This window comes from Zophobas morio, unplaced genomic scaffold, assembly GCF_036711695.1.
Source record: "Zophobas morio isolate AGI-343-1 ecotype UQ-CSIRO unplaced genomic scaffold, CSIRO_AGI_Zmor_V1 ptg000021l, whole genome shotgun sequence".
Classification (NCBI taxonomy): Eukaryota; Metazoa; Arthropoda; class Insecta; order Coleoptera; family Tenebrionidae; genus Zophobas; species Zophobas morio.
This window is the reverse complement of record NW_026972126.1, coordinates 3680403-3703372: the sequence shown is the minus strand read 5'-3', so window position 1 is coordinate 3703372 and position 22970 is coordinate 3680403. Positions and strand designations below refer to the sequence as shown.

The window sequence follows — 22970 nt, the reverse complement described above, 5'->3', positions numbered from 1 at the left end:
TCTTGGAATCATGAAAGTCCAGAAAACTTGAAAGTGGCAAGTCGTTCGGTGAACTCCATTACTATACTTTCTTAACCTACGCTCAACAAGCATTAAAGAACTGTTGAAAGTGTAAACCATTGTTGTCAAAACAGATTCTAGCTTGTTCAATCAGCGATTCTTGAACTTTTAATAAGCATCTTAGGTTTTGTCGAATAGTTTCAGCAGCATTTTCTGTTCGATCCACTAATTCTTCAACACTGTCGGTCGGTGTGGCGTAACCCAGTTGTTTAATGTGACTCCATAAATAAAAGTCACCATGATTTAAATCGGGTGACCGGGCAGGTTACCGCGACGAATATAACGTTGATATGTTGCTAGTAATTATCGTCAAGGCACTCCCACACATCATAACCATCGTAAGGGGGTGATGCATCATGTAAAAACCACATGTGTTGTCTTACGTCTAGGGACATATCGTCTAAAACATCGAAGTCCAATTAAGGTATATGCTCATCACCTACGAGTCCTGCCCATAGATTTAAATGAAACTTGGGTTCAAATTGGGGTTTTCCTAAATCGCGTGCGGGTTTTCGTCGGCCCAAATATGGATATATTTGCATGTTAAATACCCCATCCCTGCTTCGTCAGTTGTTTAGAAATTATTTAAAAATTTGATTGTTCTTCAACTTTTTGTAACAAGCACTGACAGAACACTTATCGACGAGCAAAATCACCAGGTTGTAGCGGTTGCGCCTTCTGAATGCCATACGAGTAGCTTCTGTTCTTTCAATGTTCGCCACGCTGTGAATTGAGAAAGACTTTGACGTATCGCAAGCCTTTAAAGGTAAGTACTAGAGAGAGGCAAAGTTATTCGAAGCACTCGAAGATTTCTCCCGCTCCTCATTATCATTGCAAGTCCAGTGTCATGCGGCGATTACAACGACCGAAAATGCAGCGATGGACGAAGCGAAACAATATTACGCGCTACTGAGGTAAAGTGGTGGGAGTCGCATCGACTAAAAATGCATGTCTCTAGTAAGTACACACCGGCCCACAAAATTGGCAACATGTTGATACTGGTGTTGTCAACATATATCCCGTCAACTAGCTACAAGTTGACGGAATACACGATAACAACATCAGCATGTTGTATAAAACAATTTATATTTAATTTCAAATAATTTTTTCTAGACATTACTACCACATAGAAATGTGAGTTTTACGCAGTGAAATAATCTTATTGTCCCCATTTTTTATTGCACATATTTCGAAATCAGGCTATATACAGGGTGTCTGGAAAATGGCGGATTAAGTGTTTCGGGAGTCCCAAAAATGTAGATTAAGAAAAAAAACGTGATTTTTTAAAAGTAAGAGAGGCAACACTGCACGCACCTAATGCGTGATTGCCTTCGGCTTACTTTTTAGGACAATAACCCTAACAATCAGTAGTATTAATCGTTGTGCATTATTATTAATAAAACAAGATGTTATTTTTCATTAATAAACTAAAAAAACATTTAATAAGACATTTATAAATCATTAACAAAAACAAAACCATCAAAACAAAAATCCATTAAAAAGCATAACCAACTAACCACTAGAGAAGATGTTAAAAATTGCTGCCTTGTGCATGTAAGTAAGCTCGTAATGTTTCCAAATTTTGATCATTTTTTTTTGTGAAAGTTAGTCATCAGTCCACAAAATTTTAGAGGTAAATCGTAATCTACATACACTCCCAACTCTGCCAATGTCCGGGTCAATTCTTATCCGATCGTCAGGCAGAAGATGTAAGACATCCTCCTCTAACTTTGAAGTACGTGTGGTCCTAGAATGACCTCGATCATGAAACTAGGAGTAAGAAGCAAGCTGCCTGTTTTCCTCAATCTTGCGTCCAGTTGCCTAATCTCATTTACTGTGGGAGGCCTTCTTACCGGATAACACTCAGTACAAACAAACCCGTGTGACAACAGTAGCATTCCCTTCGCATTCGTCAAAAACCACACACATTAGCATCTTCATTAACTGGGAACATTTTAAACGTAGGGTTTTGAAAACCAACAATTTTTAATACGCCAAATATTTTTAACTGCTTACTCGATTTTTGCTGATTGTAGCTTCTCTTTATATCAGGTAAATATTGATGTCAAATGGAATTTTATCAAATTATTGCAAAAACAAGACAACCATATCTTTGTATGTACATTCTAACTGAAATGGTAATTGAATACTGTCATGAGTGAGAGAAATATTAACTAAAAGTTTTATTACTAGTATTTGTAATAATGAATGTGTTGTTTAATTGTTAAACGTAGCAAAAGAACCAATTTTAAAATTATTATAACTCCACCAAAATGTGGGAAGGAATTTTTTTACTATTTTTCCAAGACTCACCAGTTGATTGTTAAGAGCGTAGGGGAGACCTAATCCGCCATTTTCCAGGCACCCCGTATAATTCGAATTCAAGACAGAAAATGCCGAAACAGTTATTTTCCCAAACTTTAGAAATACTGGTAATCCAAAGACTTGCAAAAGGTAAGTTACGTTGACATTTTTAATGCCGAAAACACCACTGAAATCAATTTGGGCTATGCAGGTAAAAATTTGTCGAGGACTGTTTCTGACATACCCACCATTACATTAAACATTTTTGTAAAATCACTTAATGATTACATTTTGTTTACTTTAAAAATTTTCTATTTTTACTTCCCGAGCGTAAGCAAAGGAAGTATTGTAATCCAGTCCGTCGGCCGACTCTACTTTTACGTTTTCTCGATCTTTCATGACCCCTAGAAGACGAAGAAATAGGTCTCCCATTTCCGTCTGTCCGTCTGTCTGCCGTCCCGGATTTTTATTAGACAGATAATCTCCGAAAGTACTGGATCGATTGTTGTGAAATTTTGTACTTATATTAGGAATATCATGTAGATGGTAAAACGCTAACCAAAATTTGCCGAATCATCCCCACCACTAATGCGATGACGTCACTTCAAAATTGTACATAGTAAATGGGTTTTAAATTGTATAAAATAACATAGTCCTACACATGTAGTTTACGATTCGGAATTGAGTTTTTACCCGAAACGTCCAGATTTTTGGAAAAAAATCGGGTGTTCTGTAAAGTCGGTTTACTGACGATAGTTGAACGTGACAACGTCTTAAGAAAATACTGATGGAATGGTAGCATTTTTCAAAAGAAAATTTTAATTTCATTTGTTTAATAGATTTGTATGTATATAGAGAAGGAGGTAATTAGAAATCACAATGAAATTGATCAAGTTAGATTTATTTATACGCATAAATACAATTATGTCAATTTTTTTAGTTTAATGTGTCTTGAAAAAATTGACACTACATTCACTTTTCACTGCACTTGATACTCGACCAAAACATGTCAATGTACTATAATATAGCAGCTGTCCACGCAGACGCATCGCTCACTCAAGTAGGAGAGAGACGGATGGCGAACGCTGCCGAACGCGAAGGCCGATTGTGCCTCTTTGTCGCTCGTTCCGCGTTCTCGCTTGCACTTCAAGCCTTACATGGGACGCCTCAGAGCGAGGTAACACCGCATGAGTCATGCTTTTTCGTGCGTGCAGCCGGCTCCATCGATTTATAAGACGTTGTCACGTCAAAAAATCAAATTTATAAAACAACATTTTGTAACTTAATTTTGAATCTGCTAACCCGAATGCTTTGAAATGTTGCAGATATTTTAAGGCTATAAAGAGCATCATAAACCTTTAGTCAAAATGTATTTAGTTATCCCCTCCAAAAACTTGATGACGTCAGCCCAAAAGTTTGCCGAATAAATCCTATCTAAAATGTACAAAATATGACGAGTCTGTACTTGTGATTTATCACTCCATTCATATTTTTTGGATTTGCATATACAGGGTGACTCAAAAAAATTAATGAATGCGTAAATTTACTTTATTGGTTTACTCAGGAACTACAAAACCGAATGCTTTGAAATCTACTGCGAAAAAAAAACATAATGGGCATGCAATCGTCACGTTTCCGACAGCGAGGGAAGTACTGTCTAAACTCTTTAGACCAATTTTTTTCTAATGGAAACATGTAATTTGTCTTAATTAAAAAAAAATCAATAGATATAAATAGTAAATATTTTAATCATGTTTTTCATGTTTCCAAGGCTCTGGTCTAGAAGTAACATTTAGAATACTATTTTTTTATTAATACATAATATATAGATAGGCGACCCACAACGAAAAAAAACCAATTGTCTGTTGACCTTCGGATATATCCACTATATATAATAACTATGGATGTTGTATTCTAAACGTGGATTCTGGTAATTTTTCAATTAATTTATTTTAGTAAGTATTCTGTCACTTCATATTCCGACGTATCAAATCACGTTAAGGATGTTACAATTGTTTTCAAGAAGGCAAAAGAAAAATATTACCTACGAGCTCACTCATTGCTCAATTTTAACTTACGGTGATTAACCCAAACTGTGGAGTTTAAAAATTTAAATGTCTACTTTACTGACAATTTAACAGGCTGGCAACATATTAAAGGCGAAATAACTAGTATTCCGTTATCAACATATATTTTTTTTTCTTGTTTTTTTCATTGTGTGTCAACTTTACATATTTACTTAAAAATAATGCGCCTAATGACAAAGACGCTTTACATCAAATTAATAACAACAATTAATTAAATCTTACACCATCGTTCCAGTGAAAGAAAAGTGCATTGACCTTCTCCTAATAAAATTGCTTCAGACTTTTCTAGAAGTGTTATCTCGTCCTTTAGTTTAAGGACCTGACCAACTTCCATAGATTTTTTTATTGCAGAAAATACGTAAAGAACAAAAGTAAAGAATTTCAATAATCGAAAGCAATGAAAATCCCGTAAATAATCCTAGAAGGCCTCCTAAGTTGGAAATTAAATCAGAGGTACCATACAGTTCATTTCTTTCCAGTGTTCTAATTTGTTCGTCTTTGAAATAAATATGCATCAATGACCAGGACCAGCTAAAAATGTTTGTTTTATATATATATTATATAACTATTCAAACATATTTTAATACCCCTCTAAATACCTATCGTCGCCTCCTATTGCATTCCAAAATTCTTTCACATGGAAAGTGTCTTGCGAAGTTTCTACCCGAAATTTCAAATTCGAACAGGCAGGTAGACAATCACAAAAGTCATATCCTTTTAAATTAGCTTCCAGTTGTTCTTTTATGAAGGCACCTAATTACCAATAAAATTAAAAAATATTTACATACATCCTGAGTTTGTCCTTACTTTCAGCTTGTTGTGTACATTCGTGAAGAGGTCTACCACAAATCGCAGTTGTATTCTCGCCTATTGTAAAAGTCATACAAAATATTTTTTCTTAGAATATGTAATATACTCACGTGGCATGAAATATTGAACACAGCCACATTGTTTCAAGGTATAATTAGTGCGACATTCAAGGAAACAGTTAGATTGAGTATAAATTTTAAAATATTTTAGAGAGTATTCATCTCGCATGTAGCACCTTCTTTTCTTGGCCTTAATTTTGCTGAGATTTTCGGAAGATCGAACATATTCACCTTCCACAACAGCGGACAAATATTTATTAGCAGGAACGCTAATGTAATATTGTCCAAAGAGAGGTACTTCCCAAGGGCTATGAATTAAAACCTACAAGTAGAAAATAAATATATACAAATAAATAATGTGCAAGAAACAAGACACTAACATTTTAATGTTAAAATTAGCACGCAGAACTTTCTCGAAAAGGTGAGATTACTTCCCTCTTTATTTGAAAATGTTGGTAAAACCTTCTCGGGGGCGCCAAATATCTTTTTTTTAATGTGAAATCTTCCCGGGGGTCCCAACAGTCTTTTTTAAGAATATAAAACCTTCTCTGGGGCACCAAATGTATTTTTTAAGAATGTGAAGTCTTCTCGGCGGTCCCAAATGTCTTTTAAAAATGTAAAACCTTCTCGGTGGCCTGATATGACATTTTTTGTAATGTGAAACCTTCTTGGGGGTCCCAACTGTATTTTTTAAAATTGTAAAATCTTCTCGGGGGCGCCAAATGTTTTTTTAAGAACTTTCGACCTATTTTTTTTTATTGTGTAACCGCCTTTTCTTTACAAACAAAGCACGAACCCTGCTATAGCAGGCATGACTCAGTGGAGGAGTTTCTGCTTCACAGACCCAGCGTCGATAAAAATTAACGACATGCAAAATGACAAAAGTATGGGTAAAAATTACGTGAGTTGATAACATAACTTTTTACTATCACAGAAATCGTCGGTAAAGTAGAAAAATGTAATAAGTAAATATAAAATAAAATAATCCAATGAATGGACTTGAGAATTTGCTTTTTATATTTCTTGAAACGTCAGCTGTATAATACTTACTCTAAATCCCTTGAAAAAAATATTACATGTAGGATCATGCCATTTATCGTCAAACTTTAACAATATTGTCATTCCATTTTTTGGACCAGGCTTTAGCGTTCTTCTAGGATACGCGTCAATACCGACATTTTCTTTGTATCCGGTTTCCACATTGAAATAATCTGCCATTTTGTGAGGAACTTCATAGTATTTTGCGTAATTATACCTACAAATAATCATTTATAAACATTTTAAAGCAGTGTTCAACTTACACGTGGTCGTTAAATATGTCATCTCGGCCTAAATTATTAAACGAATAACATAATCCTCCATCTATAAAAACAGGCTTAAATAATGACTCACAACCCAGCCCATTAGTTTCATTGATATAACTACAGAGCATAAACATATCCCTTGGTTCAATTTTAGTCTAAAATATAAAACTAGTTACAACAGTACAAAACAATAATTTAGACAAATTGCGTTTTGTCTAGACAAATATAGAAATGTCTGTTGATTCTAGCCAAAAGGCGAACTACCACATGATTAAGCGCTTTGTCCATACAAATTGCGTAATGTCCATGTTAACGCAGACCAAAGATGAATTTAGTTGGTAATACGAGAGTATACTAAATATCTATATTTCATCCAGAAAAAGGGGTTTCTATAATTTCGTGTCTGTGGTGGTGAAATTTTGTTATTCTTTTTAATCTATGTGTTTAGTGTCTTTGGTCTAACTTTAAAATCTGGTACCTGTTTCACAACTCTAGCATGAAGCGACTTCATAGTTACGTGGTCGTTAGATGCAATCATTTTATATATAATTTCCCTGACTAACGTTAAATCTACAAGATTTACTTGAGTGTTTATATTTCTAATAGTAGTGGACATATTCTCTTTACACTCCATATCACTTGAACATGCATTTTTTGTAAAATATATAAATATTTTTCAGAAATTTTTAACATCTCGGCTGCCAGTTCTGTTTTTCTTTTTTTCTTACATTGCACATGATGGCCTCTGTCTAGATAATCCAATACATTTAATACAACGTGTTTTGTTTGATCACTAAATCGTTTCATAGTTAATTAACTAGTTAAAACAAAATTAAGTAGAGTATTAAAACATTAAATAAACCAAAGATTCTGTTTTCCAAATAATTTTGATGACAAATTTCAAAATTTGACATAAAATTTTTACGAGTTACTCAAAATCTGGTAATTTTTTGTCTCACACAAAATGCATAAGACAGAATGAGATGATGACATAAAATTATTGTTCAAATATTTTCTCTAAAACTGATGTGACCACCTTCCTGCAAGAAGGTGAAGATGAACAATGATTGCTAACGAAAGTATTAAAATTTTCCTGATATATTCATATACGAAATTAATTTTCAGGGTTCTGATTATGGGAGTTGCGGATGCATGGAGGAAGGAGGAATTAACTAATTTGCTGTTTGAAAATATGAAAAATGGACATGTTTTCTACGTTAGAAAACCGAACACAAAAACGAAAATTTCTCGTGATTTTTTCATAACTTCGGAGAATGGGTTAATTTGGTGGAAGTGTCAAAATTAATAATACAAATGCAGTAAATAATTAAATACTCTCAACAAATTAAGTTTTCATAGTTAGACTCTTATTATAATACTAGTTATATAATGAAACATCATTATAACACTAGTTATAGTGGTCCAAATCGTACTCCGTATTTATGGCACTGCAATAACAATTACCGGAAGCAGTTGGTCTGTTGATGGTTTATTACCGCTGGATCACTTGCGGCACAGACCCATTGTGAAGGGATGTAACTCATACACAATAGGGTGCAGTCGTAAAAACGGAGTACGATTTGGATAAGCATACATAATGAACATCATTATGTACCTCATGAGTTATATAAAAGTAACTTTATTAACAAGTTGTAGATAAATAAAATTATACATCATTGGCGTAATAATATTTAGTGAAACGTAATTGAAACTTTCTTTAAACATACAATGATTAGATAAATACAATAAGCCATTCCTACTTAATTTTCACTTACTTTGTCTATGGTTTCAAAGACTTCGTTATCCAGTGTATCATTTTCAAACTCGGTAGGATATTTGACTTCGCAGAGAACACTTAGACGTTGAAACATCGTTAAACTAGAAACAAGATTATTAATTGTGAAATAAAGAGTTAAATAAAAGAATTTTCGCTAAAGCAATTATTATAACAAAAAAAAAAACACAATAAAAATTACACAGGCCTGCGATTTTCAAATTGTCTGGAATCTATCTAGTGATTTTAATACGTCAGGTTTTTTCAACAATTAGTATTACTTCCGAGCGTAAACTAAGGAAATATTGTAATTGAGTTCATCGGGCGACTAGCTACTACCACACTTTCTCGATGTTTCATGACCCCTAGAGCACAAAAACATAGGTCTCCCGTTTTCGTCTGTCTGTGTCTGTCGCTTCGCCATCTGTATCAACTTTTCTTAGAGAGATAATCTTTGAAATTACCGGCAAATTGTGGTCAAATTTTATATGTATATGTAAATGATAAAACGCTAACCAAATTTGGTCTAATCATCCCCACCGACAATGTAATGACGTCACCTTAAAATCGTACATATGGGTAAGGGAAGTTGGCTTAGATTTTGTCTAGGTCAAGTGTAGTGGAAGTTCAGTTGACTCTACTTTCGTGGAGTGGAGGTTCCAAGCCTTCCATTCGAATTTACATTTGCGAAAATTTTTCCATGGCGACGAAAATTTCAAAAGTAGACCCATGATAGTGAACTGTAATTTTTTTACTTTATTCGGGTTGTCAATAGTCGTGCGAATAAAATGCTGCTATAAACATTTTATAGATTCTTTCGATTAAACTATTTGTCGAAGTTTGTATAAATGAATAAGACCAGCGAACAGTAAGATAAATGTATATTGCTAGTGACAAGTGTTATGATAAATAAGAATGATAAGAATAGAATATTATGTGACCGTGCGGTCGAGATAGTTGAATGTTAGTTACGAATTGAGAATTGTGAATTGAATGTGTATGAATGAGTTAAGAATTAAGAATAAATGCTACCCTGTGTTCCAAGGTGGGGGTGGCTCTGGCTCCCACCCTTACGGGTGGGGATGGGTGAAACAGGTCCCCGCCAGAGGCTCTAACATACCCCCCGCCTTGAAACAATTACATTGTTTTAAGACCAAAAATAAACTATATGGAATATTAGAATGATAAATACAAATGAAATTACATGAATGGGATGGATATTGTTACAGAAAGCAATGGACATGAAGAAACGCATTAAACTTAAAAAAAAAAAGATATCTAAGACAAATTACATTGGTACAATATCAGCGAATACACGTTATTTACAATATACCTACAAATAAATTTACAACAATTATAATGTACCAAATCAATGAATAATACGACGAGTAAATAATATGGCGAATGAATATAACAATGGTACAAATATGAATACATAGAACATAGTAAAATAAATCAACAATGAGATGTATATAACAAATTGACAAGATGTATGCAATATGGTTAAATAGAATGATAATGCATGCGATTGCGAAATTATCTTTTGCACTTCACCGACACTACACACACCACCACTTCCTTTCCAAAATGATGTTGGAGGGCCGCGTCCTAACCGCCACTGTAGACGCGGAAATTTCTCCTCCTTCACGAGGACCCATCTTGCCATTCCTGGAACGTTGGAAGATGGCCTTTGCCACCCTAACCTGCCTTTCAGTGTGGTCAAATATTCGAGGTACCACGACTTCCAGAAGTGTTGATGGTAAGCGTGGATGAGGTGCCAAGGGATGGCCTGTTGATGGGAACGACGGCGTGGTTTTTTCCTGAGGGACCAGTTGATGGCTGGCCGAAAGAGGCATTGGCCAGGTATAAATGCGACCAAATTATTGCGGTCGCTGGACAGAGGCTTCGAAAGGCGCGAATTCAGGACGGCTTTAACCCTGACAGTGAGCGCATACACGCCCTCGCCCTCAAGATGGTTTTTATCAGTAATTTCGTTATACTTCCGGCTATTCATATTTAAACTTTTTGAACTAAGATTTAAACGGTCAGCAACCACGCAGAGTTTAGTGGCAGAAATGTAAAGATTTAAAACATAATTGTGTTGCAGGTAAATGGAATTATTTAACGAATTTTCGTTAAGTACCTTCAGGTGCACAAGGTCTAGGTACTTCCTTTGAGAGACAATAAAACCCTCGTTATGTTTATGATCACGTCCCTTTGCTAACAATAATAGTTGGAGAGCGAGTTCTGGGGAATTTCCTAATTTAGGTAGATTTTCGAAATAAGGGACTGTGGAATGGCCCAACCTTTTCTCGACTGATAATAGCCAGTTTGGGTGCATTTCTGCAAAATTCTCTAATTGCGGCTGATTTTTCGAAAAGGGGTGTTTGACCATGAAATAGCCATCGGGTGAATGGCCTGTGGTAGTACACTGAAAAGGGGTTGCACAAAGATCGCTTTTAAACCCTTTGCTTAATGACCTGCTTCCGGTTTTGACGGTTTCAACTTCCAAAAACCGAGAAATAATTTGGGCTGAACTAATTTTGTGATGATGGGAAGTATTGTTTTTTAAATACGCAAAATTGCCGCTAAGAATCAACCTCAGCGCGGTATTTTGAAGCACCGGTGGGTTTTTACTGAAATGACTTATTATTTTGGGTATGGCATTTTCGGAATGTTTTTTCTTGTCGAGTATTACTACGTTTGACGTATTGTCTTTAATATTCGAGTCTACGGATTTACATAAACATTGCGATCTACATTTAAATTGATTACAAACTAACAATAAGTCACAGTTTTTCGAATTAACTGTAAGACTTTTTACTTTGTCTAGTGCGGTAGATGACTCTGCATTAGAAGTTTTATCTAAATTAATTTGAGATACGCCTTCGGACTTGTAACAATCATTAACAGGATGATTTTTATCTTCATTCGGTGTTGAATTTGGAAATTTTGAACGATTTGATATTATACTAGGAGTTTTTGAAATAACGGAATCAAGAGGGGATTTTTTACCAATAGTGAAACTCAATTTACGTAGAGCATTGAAATGGGTTTTGTGAATTTTGATGGGTTCTCCATTTCTTAATTTGTGTACCTTTAAAGGCTTTAAATTTTGACAAGTTTTTTCCAGATCCGTGGTTGGTACGTTAGTGTTTATCTTACATGAATTCGAGAAAGTACACAATGGATTAGTTTTTTCAATGAGAACATTATATAATTCGGATATTTTTTGAATATAATTTAGCACGTCTCGGATATTATAAATTATAGGCTTGATCGTTTCCGTGTTACTCGTGTCATTCGGGACTACCATTGTTTCGGATTTTTGCTGAACTACCAGCATTTGTAATTCTGAATAAATTCGCTGTACGTCTTCATATCGACGCTTTAAGTGGCCTCTTTTTTGATGATTTGCAACATTTGATATAAAATTAGAATGTGAATCTATTTCGCTGAGAAGAATTGAAAATTTAACAAAAGTATTGTCTTGGATTACCACCATCTTGAGTACGAGAATAATGTATTACACCAACCAAACAGAATTAAAGCTTACTTGGAATCCTGGATTCCTGGATAGAATTATCTTGGCTGACGCTGAATGATACTTGAGGATTTTGCACAGCACTCGCGGTCGTCACCGATAGCTGAACACTGCGCGGATGATTTCTGGGTGATGTTTTGATAACTACTTTGCTGAATTCCAGCCGATGAATGATATGTTGAGAATTACACTTATCACTACCACTGTTATTCTGTCGCTAATCCGGCTCGAAGGACCATGTCGAAGTTTGTATAAATGAATAAGACCAGCGAACAGTAAGATAAATGTATATTGCTAGTGACAAGTGTTATGATAAATAAGAATGATAAGAATAGAATATTATGTGACCGTGCGGTCGAGATAGTTGAATGTTAGTTACGAATTGAGAATTGCGAATTGAATGTGTATGAATGAGTTAAGAATTAAGAATAAATGCTACCCTGTGTTCCAAGGTGGGGGTGGCTCTGGCTCCCACCCTTACGGGTGGGGATGGGTGAAACAGGTCCCCGCCAGAGGCTCTAACACTATTGTTTTAATAATAACATTCAATACATAAAATGGAAATTTAATTAATGTGAATTGGAAAAAATAAGTTATGTTATGCTTATCCAACATTTTTTAATAACTTTTTCTCCTAAAAAAATGGTCGAAAGTTATTTCTGCAAAACATTCAGTTTTTTCGAAAAATTATAAAATTTGATTTGGTGAATTTTATTTTTTTATGAGAAACTCTATAACTTATAATAAAGATGTGTTTGTAATTTGGATATGGCCTACTAATAATAACCGTACTGTATTTCCAAATTTTCTGGAAAATGAAGTGAATTAATCAATAAAATAAATTGAATCATCCATTAATTTTTTGAGTCAACTAGTAGAGCAATTCTAAAAAATATGAATGTAGTAATAAATCACAAGTACCTTGTTTCCGCTAGCCTTGTAATGTTTGCAAGGTTTCACTCCATCAGAACATACTTAAAATATACCTAAACTACAAGTAGATTGGTAAATATGTATGTTATTTTAAAAACTTTAAACAACATTTAGGGCCGGTTTATGGAATGCGAATTAAATATTAAATCCTCGATTAATTTAACAGAGAATTAAAATGTATAATATGAGCCTATGATTGGTTAAAACATGCACATTGCATCGCTATTAACTTTTAATTCGCTTTCCATAAACCGGATCTTACTATTATAAAATTTGACAATGATGTCGTATGAGGATATTAGACGAATTTTGGTTAGCGTTTTTCCATCTACACGATATTCTTAATATACATACAAATTTTGACAAACATAGGGTCCTGCAGTTTAGAAAATTATCTGCCTAATGAAAATCGACACAGAGAGGCCTACCTTTCCGTACTCTCGTCAAGAAAACATAAACAAGGTGATCGTGCGTGATAGTGCATGTGTGCATGTGTGTTGTGCTCCAAAATCTGTTCCTTCCTCTCAGGTTTGAGGAAACAAATTTACACTGAATGAGACATATGTAAAGGGCGTTTCTCGCATTGAGAACAGTGTAATTGTTTTTCGCATCTGTTTAGTCGTTTTTTCTCTGTGTAGTTAGTTTAATTAATGTGTGCAAGAAAACTAGTAATTTTATCTATTGGGTAGCCTCATTTTTTGCCGGTTCCAATCAAAGGTGAACCTCTCACCTTTGATAGGAGTTAGTAATGCCGGGAACGTGTAAAGCATGTGATGGAGACATCAATCGCCGAAATGAAAAGGTTTTTTCATGTTTCCTCTGTAGTAACAAATCTCATGCAAAATGTTTAAAAATTGAAGATGCCGAATTTAAAATCTTGCAGAAATTAAATAATTTTAAATACATTTGTGATGAGTGTTTAATACTTCAAAATTCTGAGAAAGTGGATTCTTTGAAAGCGTCAATTGATAAATGTTTAACTGCCATTGAAAACCAAAATCAAACAATTAACTCTCACGGTACAATAATTAATGACTTGTTGCAAAAAATGCCTAGCTCCTTTCAAAAGGATCATGTTCCGTCCTATGCCAGTGTTACTAATAAATCAACAGTTATTGTACAGCCTAAGAACACTGAGAAAAAAGTATCGGAAACGAAAGCCGAATTGTTAGGAAAAGTTAATCCTGTGGAAAATAATTTGAACATATCTAACGTAAAGTCGTCGCGTGGTGGTGGAGTAATAATCAGCTGCAATAGTAGTAAGGACACTAAAAAAATTGTTGAAATTGTAGAGAATGAACTACGAGAAGATTATAATATAAAACAATTGTCAAATCTGTGCCCCAGAATAAGAATATCAGGTATTCCCAAAGAAATAACCTCAGAAATGTTCTCTAAATCGCTTGTTCATCAAAACCAATTATTGTTTAATGATGTCAATGAAGATTATAAAGTTGTAAGCTACAGTAGCCAACGCAAAAGTGATAAATATCTTCAAGCCGTAGTTCAAATTGACACAGTGTCATACAACAATATAATGAAAGCTGGAAAACTATTAATAGGCTATAAATATTGTAAAGTTTGGGATGCTATCGATGTTCGCCGTTGTTATAATTGTTGTGGTTTCCACCACCATTCTGATAAATGTGATCAGAACTTTCCCATCTGTCCAAGGTGTTCAGAAAAACATAAAGTACAAGAGTGTAAGTCTGATATTCTTAAGTGTACTAACTGTAGTATGTTGAAGGCAACTAATGCTAATATAAACACAAACCATGCAGCCTGGGACATTAACAAATGCACGGTCTACAAAACTCATGTTGAAAACTTTAAAAAAATTATATTTAATTCACAATAGCAATTAAACCCTAATATCAGCGACATTTCTACTTTTTCCGGATTAGCATCTTCAGTTAATTGCAATAGCTCTCACTCAGTACATGATAGAGACCTAATAATCTATTATCAAAATGTAAGAGGTCTTAACAGTAAATTAAATGATTTGAGTAGTTATCTAAATGTTTTCCACTCTGATATATTTGCATTCACTGAATCGTTTCTGAATGACACAGTTCTAGACTCAGAAATATCAAGTAATTACACAATATATAGAAGTGACAGAAACTTTTCTCGTATTAATTGTACAAGAGGTGGAGGAGTCTTAATAGGAGTTAATCCTTCCTTTACTTCATGTAAGCTCGACATTTCTAATTTAGGTTTCGATTCCGTGCCAATGATCGATATTCTAGTTGTCAAAATTAACTCTTCCTTCCAAAATTTTTACGTAGTGGTTGCATATGTACCTCCTAGTCCAAGAACATGTGTGGAAGACATTGATGTATTTTTTGAATACTTAATAGCTCTTTGCTTTACTCTCGAAGGGGACGTAATCATCCTAGGTGATTTTAATATTCCGGCATACTCAGACTCCTTAATGGATCAAATAGGTAGTGATGGAAGGTTAAAGCCCCTTTTGAATTTCTTAGAGATGAGTCGCTATCGTCAATATAATTTCGTACGGAATTCTAATTTGCGACTATTAGATTTAATTTTGTCTAACATTGAATGCAGAGTATCAAAAGCTACTGATGTTTTACTTGATGAAGATCATCATCATCCCAGTCTTGAGATATTTATAAAACACAAATTATCATCTAAAGAAAAAAAAATATGTAACGGCAACTTTAAATCTTACAATTTTCGACATGCAGACTTTGCCCTCTTATATGACATGTTACTAAACGTTGATTGGTCGTTTCTAAAAGACATTACGGACCCTAATAAGGCAACATTGCAATTATATTCCCGACTAGATAAAATCTTTGAAGTTTGTGTTCCTATGACAAAGCGTTTCAATAAAAGACAATATCCGCCCTGGTTCACTGTAAATATAAAACAAATGCTAAAGCTAAAATGGAAATTTTGGTTGAAATATAAACGGTTTAGGGATCCTGCGGTATACTCCAAATTCAAGATTTTAAGATCACAAATCAAAATTGAAATAAAAAATGCATATAATGTATATTTAGAAAAAACTGAAAGTAATATACAGTCAGATCCTACACAATTCTGGTCCTTTGTTCACAGGTTGAGATCTCAAAATGTTATACCAGGAGTGATGACTTATGATTCAAAAGAGTTAAATGATCCGTTATCAATTGTCAACTCTTTCGCAAAGTTTTTTCAACAGCAATATATTCAGTCTCAAGCTTCTGCTGTACATACCATACCGTCGCTTCCTAATTTAAACATTTACCATTATAGTGAAGAGGAGGTGTATCAAGCACTGTTAAAACTAAAAAATAAAATGACATCTGGGCCAGACTGTATTCCAGCTTTTATTCTGAGAGACTGTGCTAATATTTTCAAATCTCCGCTTATGCTTATTTTTAACATGTGCCTCAACTCTGGTGTGTACCCCTCACTATGGAAACAGTCCTCTATTTGTCCAATATATAAAAAAGGGGATAAAAAACAAATTGAAAATTATCGTCCCATTGCTCTTTTGTGCAATTTTTCCAAGGTGTTCGAGATCTTGCTACACAAGAGTATTATGCGTCATGTTCAGTCCTACATCTCACCATTGCAACATGGTTTTGTTAAGGGTCGTTCCACTGAGACCAACTTATGTTTGTTTACACAATTTTTATCAGACACAATCGACACCGGCCACCAGGTGGATACGGTGTACACCGATTTTTCGAGAGCATTCGATAGGATTGATCATTTTAAGTTAATTAACAAATTAAATTCTTTTGGTTTATGTGATCGTCTATTAGACTTGATGAAGTCGTATCTTTTTGGTAGAACGCAGTTTGTGATCTGTAAAGGATTTAAATCGGTAGAAATAAATACAACATCAGGCGTTCCTCAAGGATCAGTTCTTGGGCCTCTTTTGTTTATCCTTTTTATTAATGACATAACATCTTCATTAGAAAGTCGTTGTTTACTATATGCGGACGACTTAAAAATATTTCGAGTAATAAGATGCATAGACGACTGTCTCACATTGCAAAATGACCTACACAGGTTATTAGTTTGGTGTTTGGAAAACGGTCTTTTATTGAATATCGGTAAGTGTGGCGTGATGACATTTTCTTTGAAACATATACTCCTCTTGTTTGATTACATGATTGACGATGTAGTATTACAACGATTTGACGTTGTCAAGGATTTAGGAGTGATATTTGACAAGAAATTGTCATTCAACAATCATGTAGAAACAATGATCATGTCAGCGTCGAAATCTCTCGGCTTTGTCTTACGCAATGGTCGTAATTTTCGCAACAGTGAAACATTATCAACATTGTATTTCGCGTTTGTGAGAACTAAATTAGAGTATGCGTGTAATATATGGGCCCCAGGATATATGATATATGTTAACATGATCGAAAAAGTTCAGAGAAAATTTTTAAAATTTTTACATTATAAGAAATTTGGTTTCTACCCTCCAAGAGGTTTTCCTGAAGAAGAACTCTTACAAACCTTTTCCATCAATAGTTTACTGAAAAGACGTTTATATTTTTCGTTCATATTCTTATACAAAATTGTCTCTGGAAATATCGACTGCCAAGATTTATTGAAATGTATAAATTTGTTAGTTCCAAGGGTAAATGCGCGTAGATATGACACATTTTACATTTTTACAGCTCGCACTAATGTGCGCAAATTTTCTCCAATTTATACCATCTGCGAAAATTACAACAGAAACCAGGATATGTTCGACATCTTTAACACCACTTCAAGAAAAATTAAAAATATATGCTTGTTACAGGCTGAATGATGGTGTTAAATTTAAGTTAGTTTTAATGTTAAATACATTCATCTTACCCCAATAAATGGTTGTACTGTGGGGGTGAATATTAATAATAATAATAATAATAATAATAAAAGTAGCCAGTCCGCCGATGGACTCGATTATAATACTTCCTTACTGTACGCTCGGGAAGTAAAGAATAATAAATTTTTGGTGTTGTTCCAAAATTTATATACCTACCAAAGACGAAAAAGTGCATATTATAGACGAATCTGCAGTTTGCCGAGGTACATATTACATTTCTCCATTGACCCTCCCGGTTCTAGCAAATTAAAAATTAATCTTTCAAGTGCAACAACTCTTTATTTTAATTATAATACTCAAAATAACAACTAATGTTGCTAAAATAATCTAACCCCCGGGACCCCGCCGATACGTAAAATGTTTCTTAGAAAACGTCAGAAATATTATATAACGTACCGAGGCGGAAAGTATTCCATTCCTACCGAGAGATAGTTTACCCAGAGGCGTAACCCCGAGCTGAACTAGTCTGGAGACAGGAATGGTACTTTTGCCGAGATTTGTTTTAATTGTTTTAATTTTAAAACAGATTTTTGTTCTTTTAATTTTTTTTAACTACCTTTTTCATATGTTTGACGTAATTGCTGTTTTTGTTACCGGAGCCGTAATTTTGAAATTTTAGAACAATATACAAACTGATCAAAAAAGTTATTTTTTTATAAATTTCTTAAATGAATAATATTACCAATGTTGACAATTGCAGTATAAATTATTAATGAAAAACTCTACTATAAAACATAAAACAAAATTATTTGTCTAGTGTTATATCTAAAAGAGTTTGTTGTCGTTCAAGAAGCTCAAATTTAGACCGAAAGATGGCACTACTACAAATTTAAAAATTTTTGACATTCTTACGGAAAACTTGACTCGATTAAATAACAAAAACTAATTTGCGGTAAAAAGTATATTTTAACTGGTTATTTAAGTAAAAACTGTTAAATATTTATCCAAAAAACAGACACCAAAAAAAAACAAAAAAAAAGTTTTGAAACAAAAAAGGATACATTTAATCAAAAGCAGTTTTTTAAAGCTTCTACTCAATTGGTAAATACAAGGTCTGGTAAATTTGACACTGACCCACTTTTACATAAAAAGTGAAAAACTGTTTGGATATTGCGAGGAAATTCACAAGGTTATAAAGAATATACTTTATGTAACCTATACAATTTAATAATATAGTATATAAAAGCGACAACAAACTGTAAATAAATATTTTTAAACGTTCGTTCGTTGAAAAAATTATATATACATCACTTGAGCAAAGTGCCATTTCCTCGCTCGGATTCTTAAGGCCCCTCGCTACGCGTCGGGCCTCAACCTGAATCCACGGGAGGAAATGTTTCACTTTGCTCCCTTGATATATAAATAACTATTGTGGTCGAGTAGCATCATAATTCACGTTTAACACATCGAAAATCATTTATAATCTGCCACATTATGGCACGATTTCAGATTAGCGGTGTCATGGAAAAATGGTACCTACACCTTAAGGATTTTTCACAAGACTTGAAAAAACGTCATAACAACCAACAGGAATTGTCATTTTGTATTTTTATTAAGGTGAAAAGAAACCGATGGTCTATTACCGCTACTTCGACCACAAAATGAAATATGATGTTCGTTTAGGTGTAATGCAGGACTTCGCTTCGCTCATGCGCTAAAGTTTCATTCGTGTTAGAATCCTTTGCATTATAAACTAATATCATAACCTACTATTATTTTTATACCATAATTAAGCACATTGTAATAATAACAATTAAGACGTTTTTAATCTACCTAAGTATTTTAAACTAAACGGCACCGCCTCTCTTCTTCCGTTGTATACCGACCGTTCCCGATGTAAGGTGGAAACCATCATAAATGGTTCTTGAGTGGAGGTCTTTAGCCGTCATTTGTTTAAATGCTGCTTCCTGTCATTCTGTCTCCATGACCTAGGAGTTTTTGGTTTGTCTTTTTGAATTTTTTAGACGTTAGAATACATATTAGTCATCGTATTATTGCTTGAAGAATTTAAAATAAACCAACTTCAATTGATTATTATTATCACAGTATTATTTATATGTATTTGGATCCAATTTCACGTTTGAAGTATTGTATTTCGAGAAAAGTGACTCTTCGTGCCTCGCACGCCCGGTTGTCAACCCTGCAGATTCATCACTTTCAAGTAAAGTCTCAATTTTGCTCTTAATAAAACACTATACTCCTACTATTTCTATTTGCGTTGACAAATTGAAAACGATTTTGTTTTGACAGAGTCGAAAAAAACAACTACAACTTTGTAGAAAGTATAACTGAAATTCCTATAAAATACCTGCTCACTTTGTTTTGTTCACTGATTTGCCATCCTTTACCCGATAAAAGATATCGCTATAATTGAACACCTTTGTGTTATATTTTGCTTCTGGACAAATGGTAACAGCAGGGAACGGCATTTTATACAGCGGTGTATCTTCGGTCGCAAAACTGACAACCACTGGACTATTCTCATATTTATTCAGAATTTCGGAAATCATATACATACAACCACCTAATGAAAATATCAAAGCCAAACTCCAAATAATCCTTAAATGTACGATAATTCACATAAAAAATAGTTGAAATAAACAGTCACTCACTTTTCAGCTGTTGAACGTTTTTCAGCAACGTACCGGAATCCCTGGAGACCTGTTACTTCCGCATATTCTCTTAAATATTTTCTCAGATTATGCCAGTATCCTTCTTCACTCTTTATATATGATTCAGCAATTTCTTTATTTGCTCTTTCATTCATTTCGTAAACAGTCATTCTTGAGAAACACCGACTTACTAAATTCATTTAGGAATGTGTAGGTTAAATTTGGTGTCACTAATAAGAAGTATAGTTCAAAGACAAGGCCATCGTATGCCGCTCTTTGTGAAGTTGGTGGGATTTTATCCGGTTGTTACGTCGATGTGGCATCAAGCTGTTTATTTGAGCTAAGCTAAGATAGCAGTCGGAATGGAACTGTTGATCTATTATTTTAAAATATTTATCGGTAAAATGCGAAGTGGGGTAGGTTATGTCAAGCGTTTATCTTGGGGCCACGGCGCCTTTAGGCTTTATATCAGACCTGCAGCATATTCCTAATCTTTACTTTCTGAGTGTAAGCTAAGGAAGTACCGAGAGATCGAAAAAGAAATTAGTCAAAATTGGCCATGCACGAAAAGCCGTTTGTCTTAGTTTAAAATAATTTCTTATTAAAGGTCACGTAATTTGCAAATTAATTTTGAGATGACGCAATCAATTTTTTGGGGTTGATAAACATTTTGATTAAAAGAATACTAAAATAACTTCACAACATCAAGATTTCAAAGTACATATTCAGTTTTGCAATTCTTGATTTAATCAATAAAATAAATTGACTCAGTCATTAATTTTTTTCAGACACCCCGTATAAGCAAATCTAATAAAAAATATAAATAAAAAATTTTAATGCAGTGATAAATAAAATATGAATGGAATGATAAATGACAAGTACAGATTCATCATATTTTGTATATTTTAGATAAGATTTTTTTCAGCAAAATTTTGGGGTGACGACATCAATTTTTGGGGGAGGGATAAGCAAATACATTTTGATCAACAATTTACCTTACCTAAGATAATTTTAAAACATCTCCAAGATTTCAAATCATTCGGTTTTGCAGTTCCTGATTAAATCAATAAAATAAATTCACGCATTCATTAATTTTTTTGAATTTGAGAAGATAAACTCGTTCAAATCAAACTAGTTTCTACGTGACATTTTTTCGATGCTTAAACATAAATAAACACTTGATCATCAGATTGCTATTCCCAAGTGTTGAAAGACAAGTGTTATTAGAGATGGATTACTTTAAGTTCAACAAAACACAGGATTAAAATTGTTATTTAAACCACAATCGAACAAAATGTTCTGAATATTAAGAAGATAAGACAGATAATTGCCAGAAGTACTGAACCAATTGTCACATTTTGTATTTATTTTAGAAATATAATGTAGATGTAGATGGTAAAATGCTAGCCAAACTTTGCCTAGTTAGAATTAGTTTTAACTGATATTCACTTTTAAGCAGCAGTAAATTCTGTTTCTCACAAAGGCATTTAGTAAAAACGCGTCGTAACTAGGGAAAAAGCGTTTTAACTGAAAACGGGTTTTAACTGTAACGTATCCATCATTTTAGAAAAATTATAAAATTTATTTTTGCGAATTTTATTTTTTCATGAGAACCTCTAAAAGTTGAAATGAACATGTGTAAATATGCAATGTCACAGTACATGTAAAGAAGCATGCTATGCGTATTTTAAATGAGTTTTTATTTCACAAAATTTTATGATGATGTCATCAACATTTTTACAAGGACACCTATACAAACTTGGATTAATGCAGTGTAAAATACTAATAATAACAGTATTGTATTCACAAATTTTTGGAAAAATTAAATGAGCCATTCTTGATTTGGTCGTTAAAATAAATTTATTAATTCGTAATTTTTTTGGCCACTTGCATACGCAAATCTAAAAAAATGAACGCAACGATAAGTCACAAGTATAGAGTGATAATAATTTGTAAAATTTGTGGAGGATTTATTCGACAAAATTTTGAGATGATGTCATGAATTTTTTATGAGAGGATAATTTAATACATTTTGATTAGCGATAACCGTAAAACGTTTGCAAGGTCTCAAAGCATTCGGTTTTGCAGTTCCTGATTTTTTCAAGAAAATAAATTGCCTTATTCATTAATTTTTCTGAGTCATCCTGTGTAATTAAATCTAAAAAAATATGAATGCAATGATAAATCACAAGTGTAAACTCATTTTCCACATTTTAGATAGGATTTATTCGATAAAATTTTGAAATGACGTCTTAAATGTTTTAGAGAAGGTAAGCAAATATATTTTGATTAAAAATTTATCATGCTTATAATAACTGTAAACCATCTTCAACATTTAAAATCATTCGGTTTAGCAGATTCGGAAATAAATTGCAAAATATTGTTATGTAATTTTGTTTTTTTTCAAAAAATCGATCCTTCGGATTTCGGAAAATAATTCACCTCGGGTCAGAAAGGTATCGTCTGTCCCTTGGTAAATAATTACTGTTAATTGTATACACAAATTTAAAGATGTTGAAAAGGTATTGATTCGAATATTATCTTTATAATAAAATCATGGACAGATAGACGCTGACAGACAACTGAATGATGTACATACACTCATACACAGACAGACTGACTGCGGATCAATAATTTTTGTTC

The 22970-nt window shown here is 33.6% G+C and overlaps 1 protein-coding gene across 1 annotated transcript; it reads right to left on the bottom strand.

Moving 5' to 3' along the window:
* Window positions 1-3964: 3964 nt before the first annotated feature.
* On the bottom strand, window positions 3965-20682 carry LOC135133266 (pickpocket protein 28-like). Its single transcript, XM_064061603.1, has 9 exons — window positions 20328-20682; window positions 20032-20274; window positions 8400-8502; window positions 6622-6779; window positions 6371-6575; window positions 5372-5642; window positions 5259-5318; window positions 5039-5204; window positions 3965-4982 (listed from the first exon to the last, which is right to left on the bottom strand). The coding sequence occupies exons 1-9, from the start codon at window positions 20525-20527 to the stop codon at window positions 4763-4765; spliced, it is 1626 nt and encodes a 541-aa protein (XP_063917673.1). The 5' UTR covers window positions 20528-20682; the 3' UTR covers window positions 3965-4762.
* Between the last annotated feature and the right edge of the window lie 2288 nt (window positions 20683-22970).

Excerpts from the sequence above, each read along its gene's own strand:
- LOC135133266 (XM_064061603.1), bottom strand. The coding sequence starts at position 20,527 with ATGAATTTAGTAAGTCGGTGTTTCTCAAGAATGACTGTTTACGAAATG. Across the intron at positions 20,275-20,327 it reads AAACGTTCAACAGCTGAAAA|GATTATTTGGAGTTTGGCTT; the intron begins GTGAGTGACTGT and ends CGTACATTTAAG. Across the intron at positions 5,643-6,370 it reads TTTTTTTCAAGGGATTTAGA|GTTTTAATTCATAGCCCTTG; the intron begins GTAAGTATTATA and ends TTCTACTTGTAG.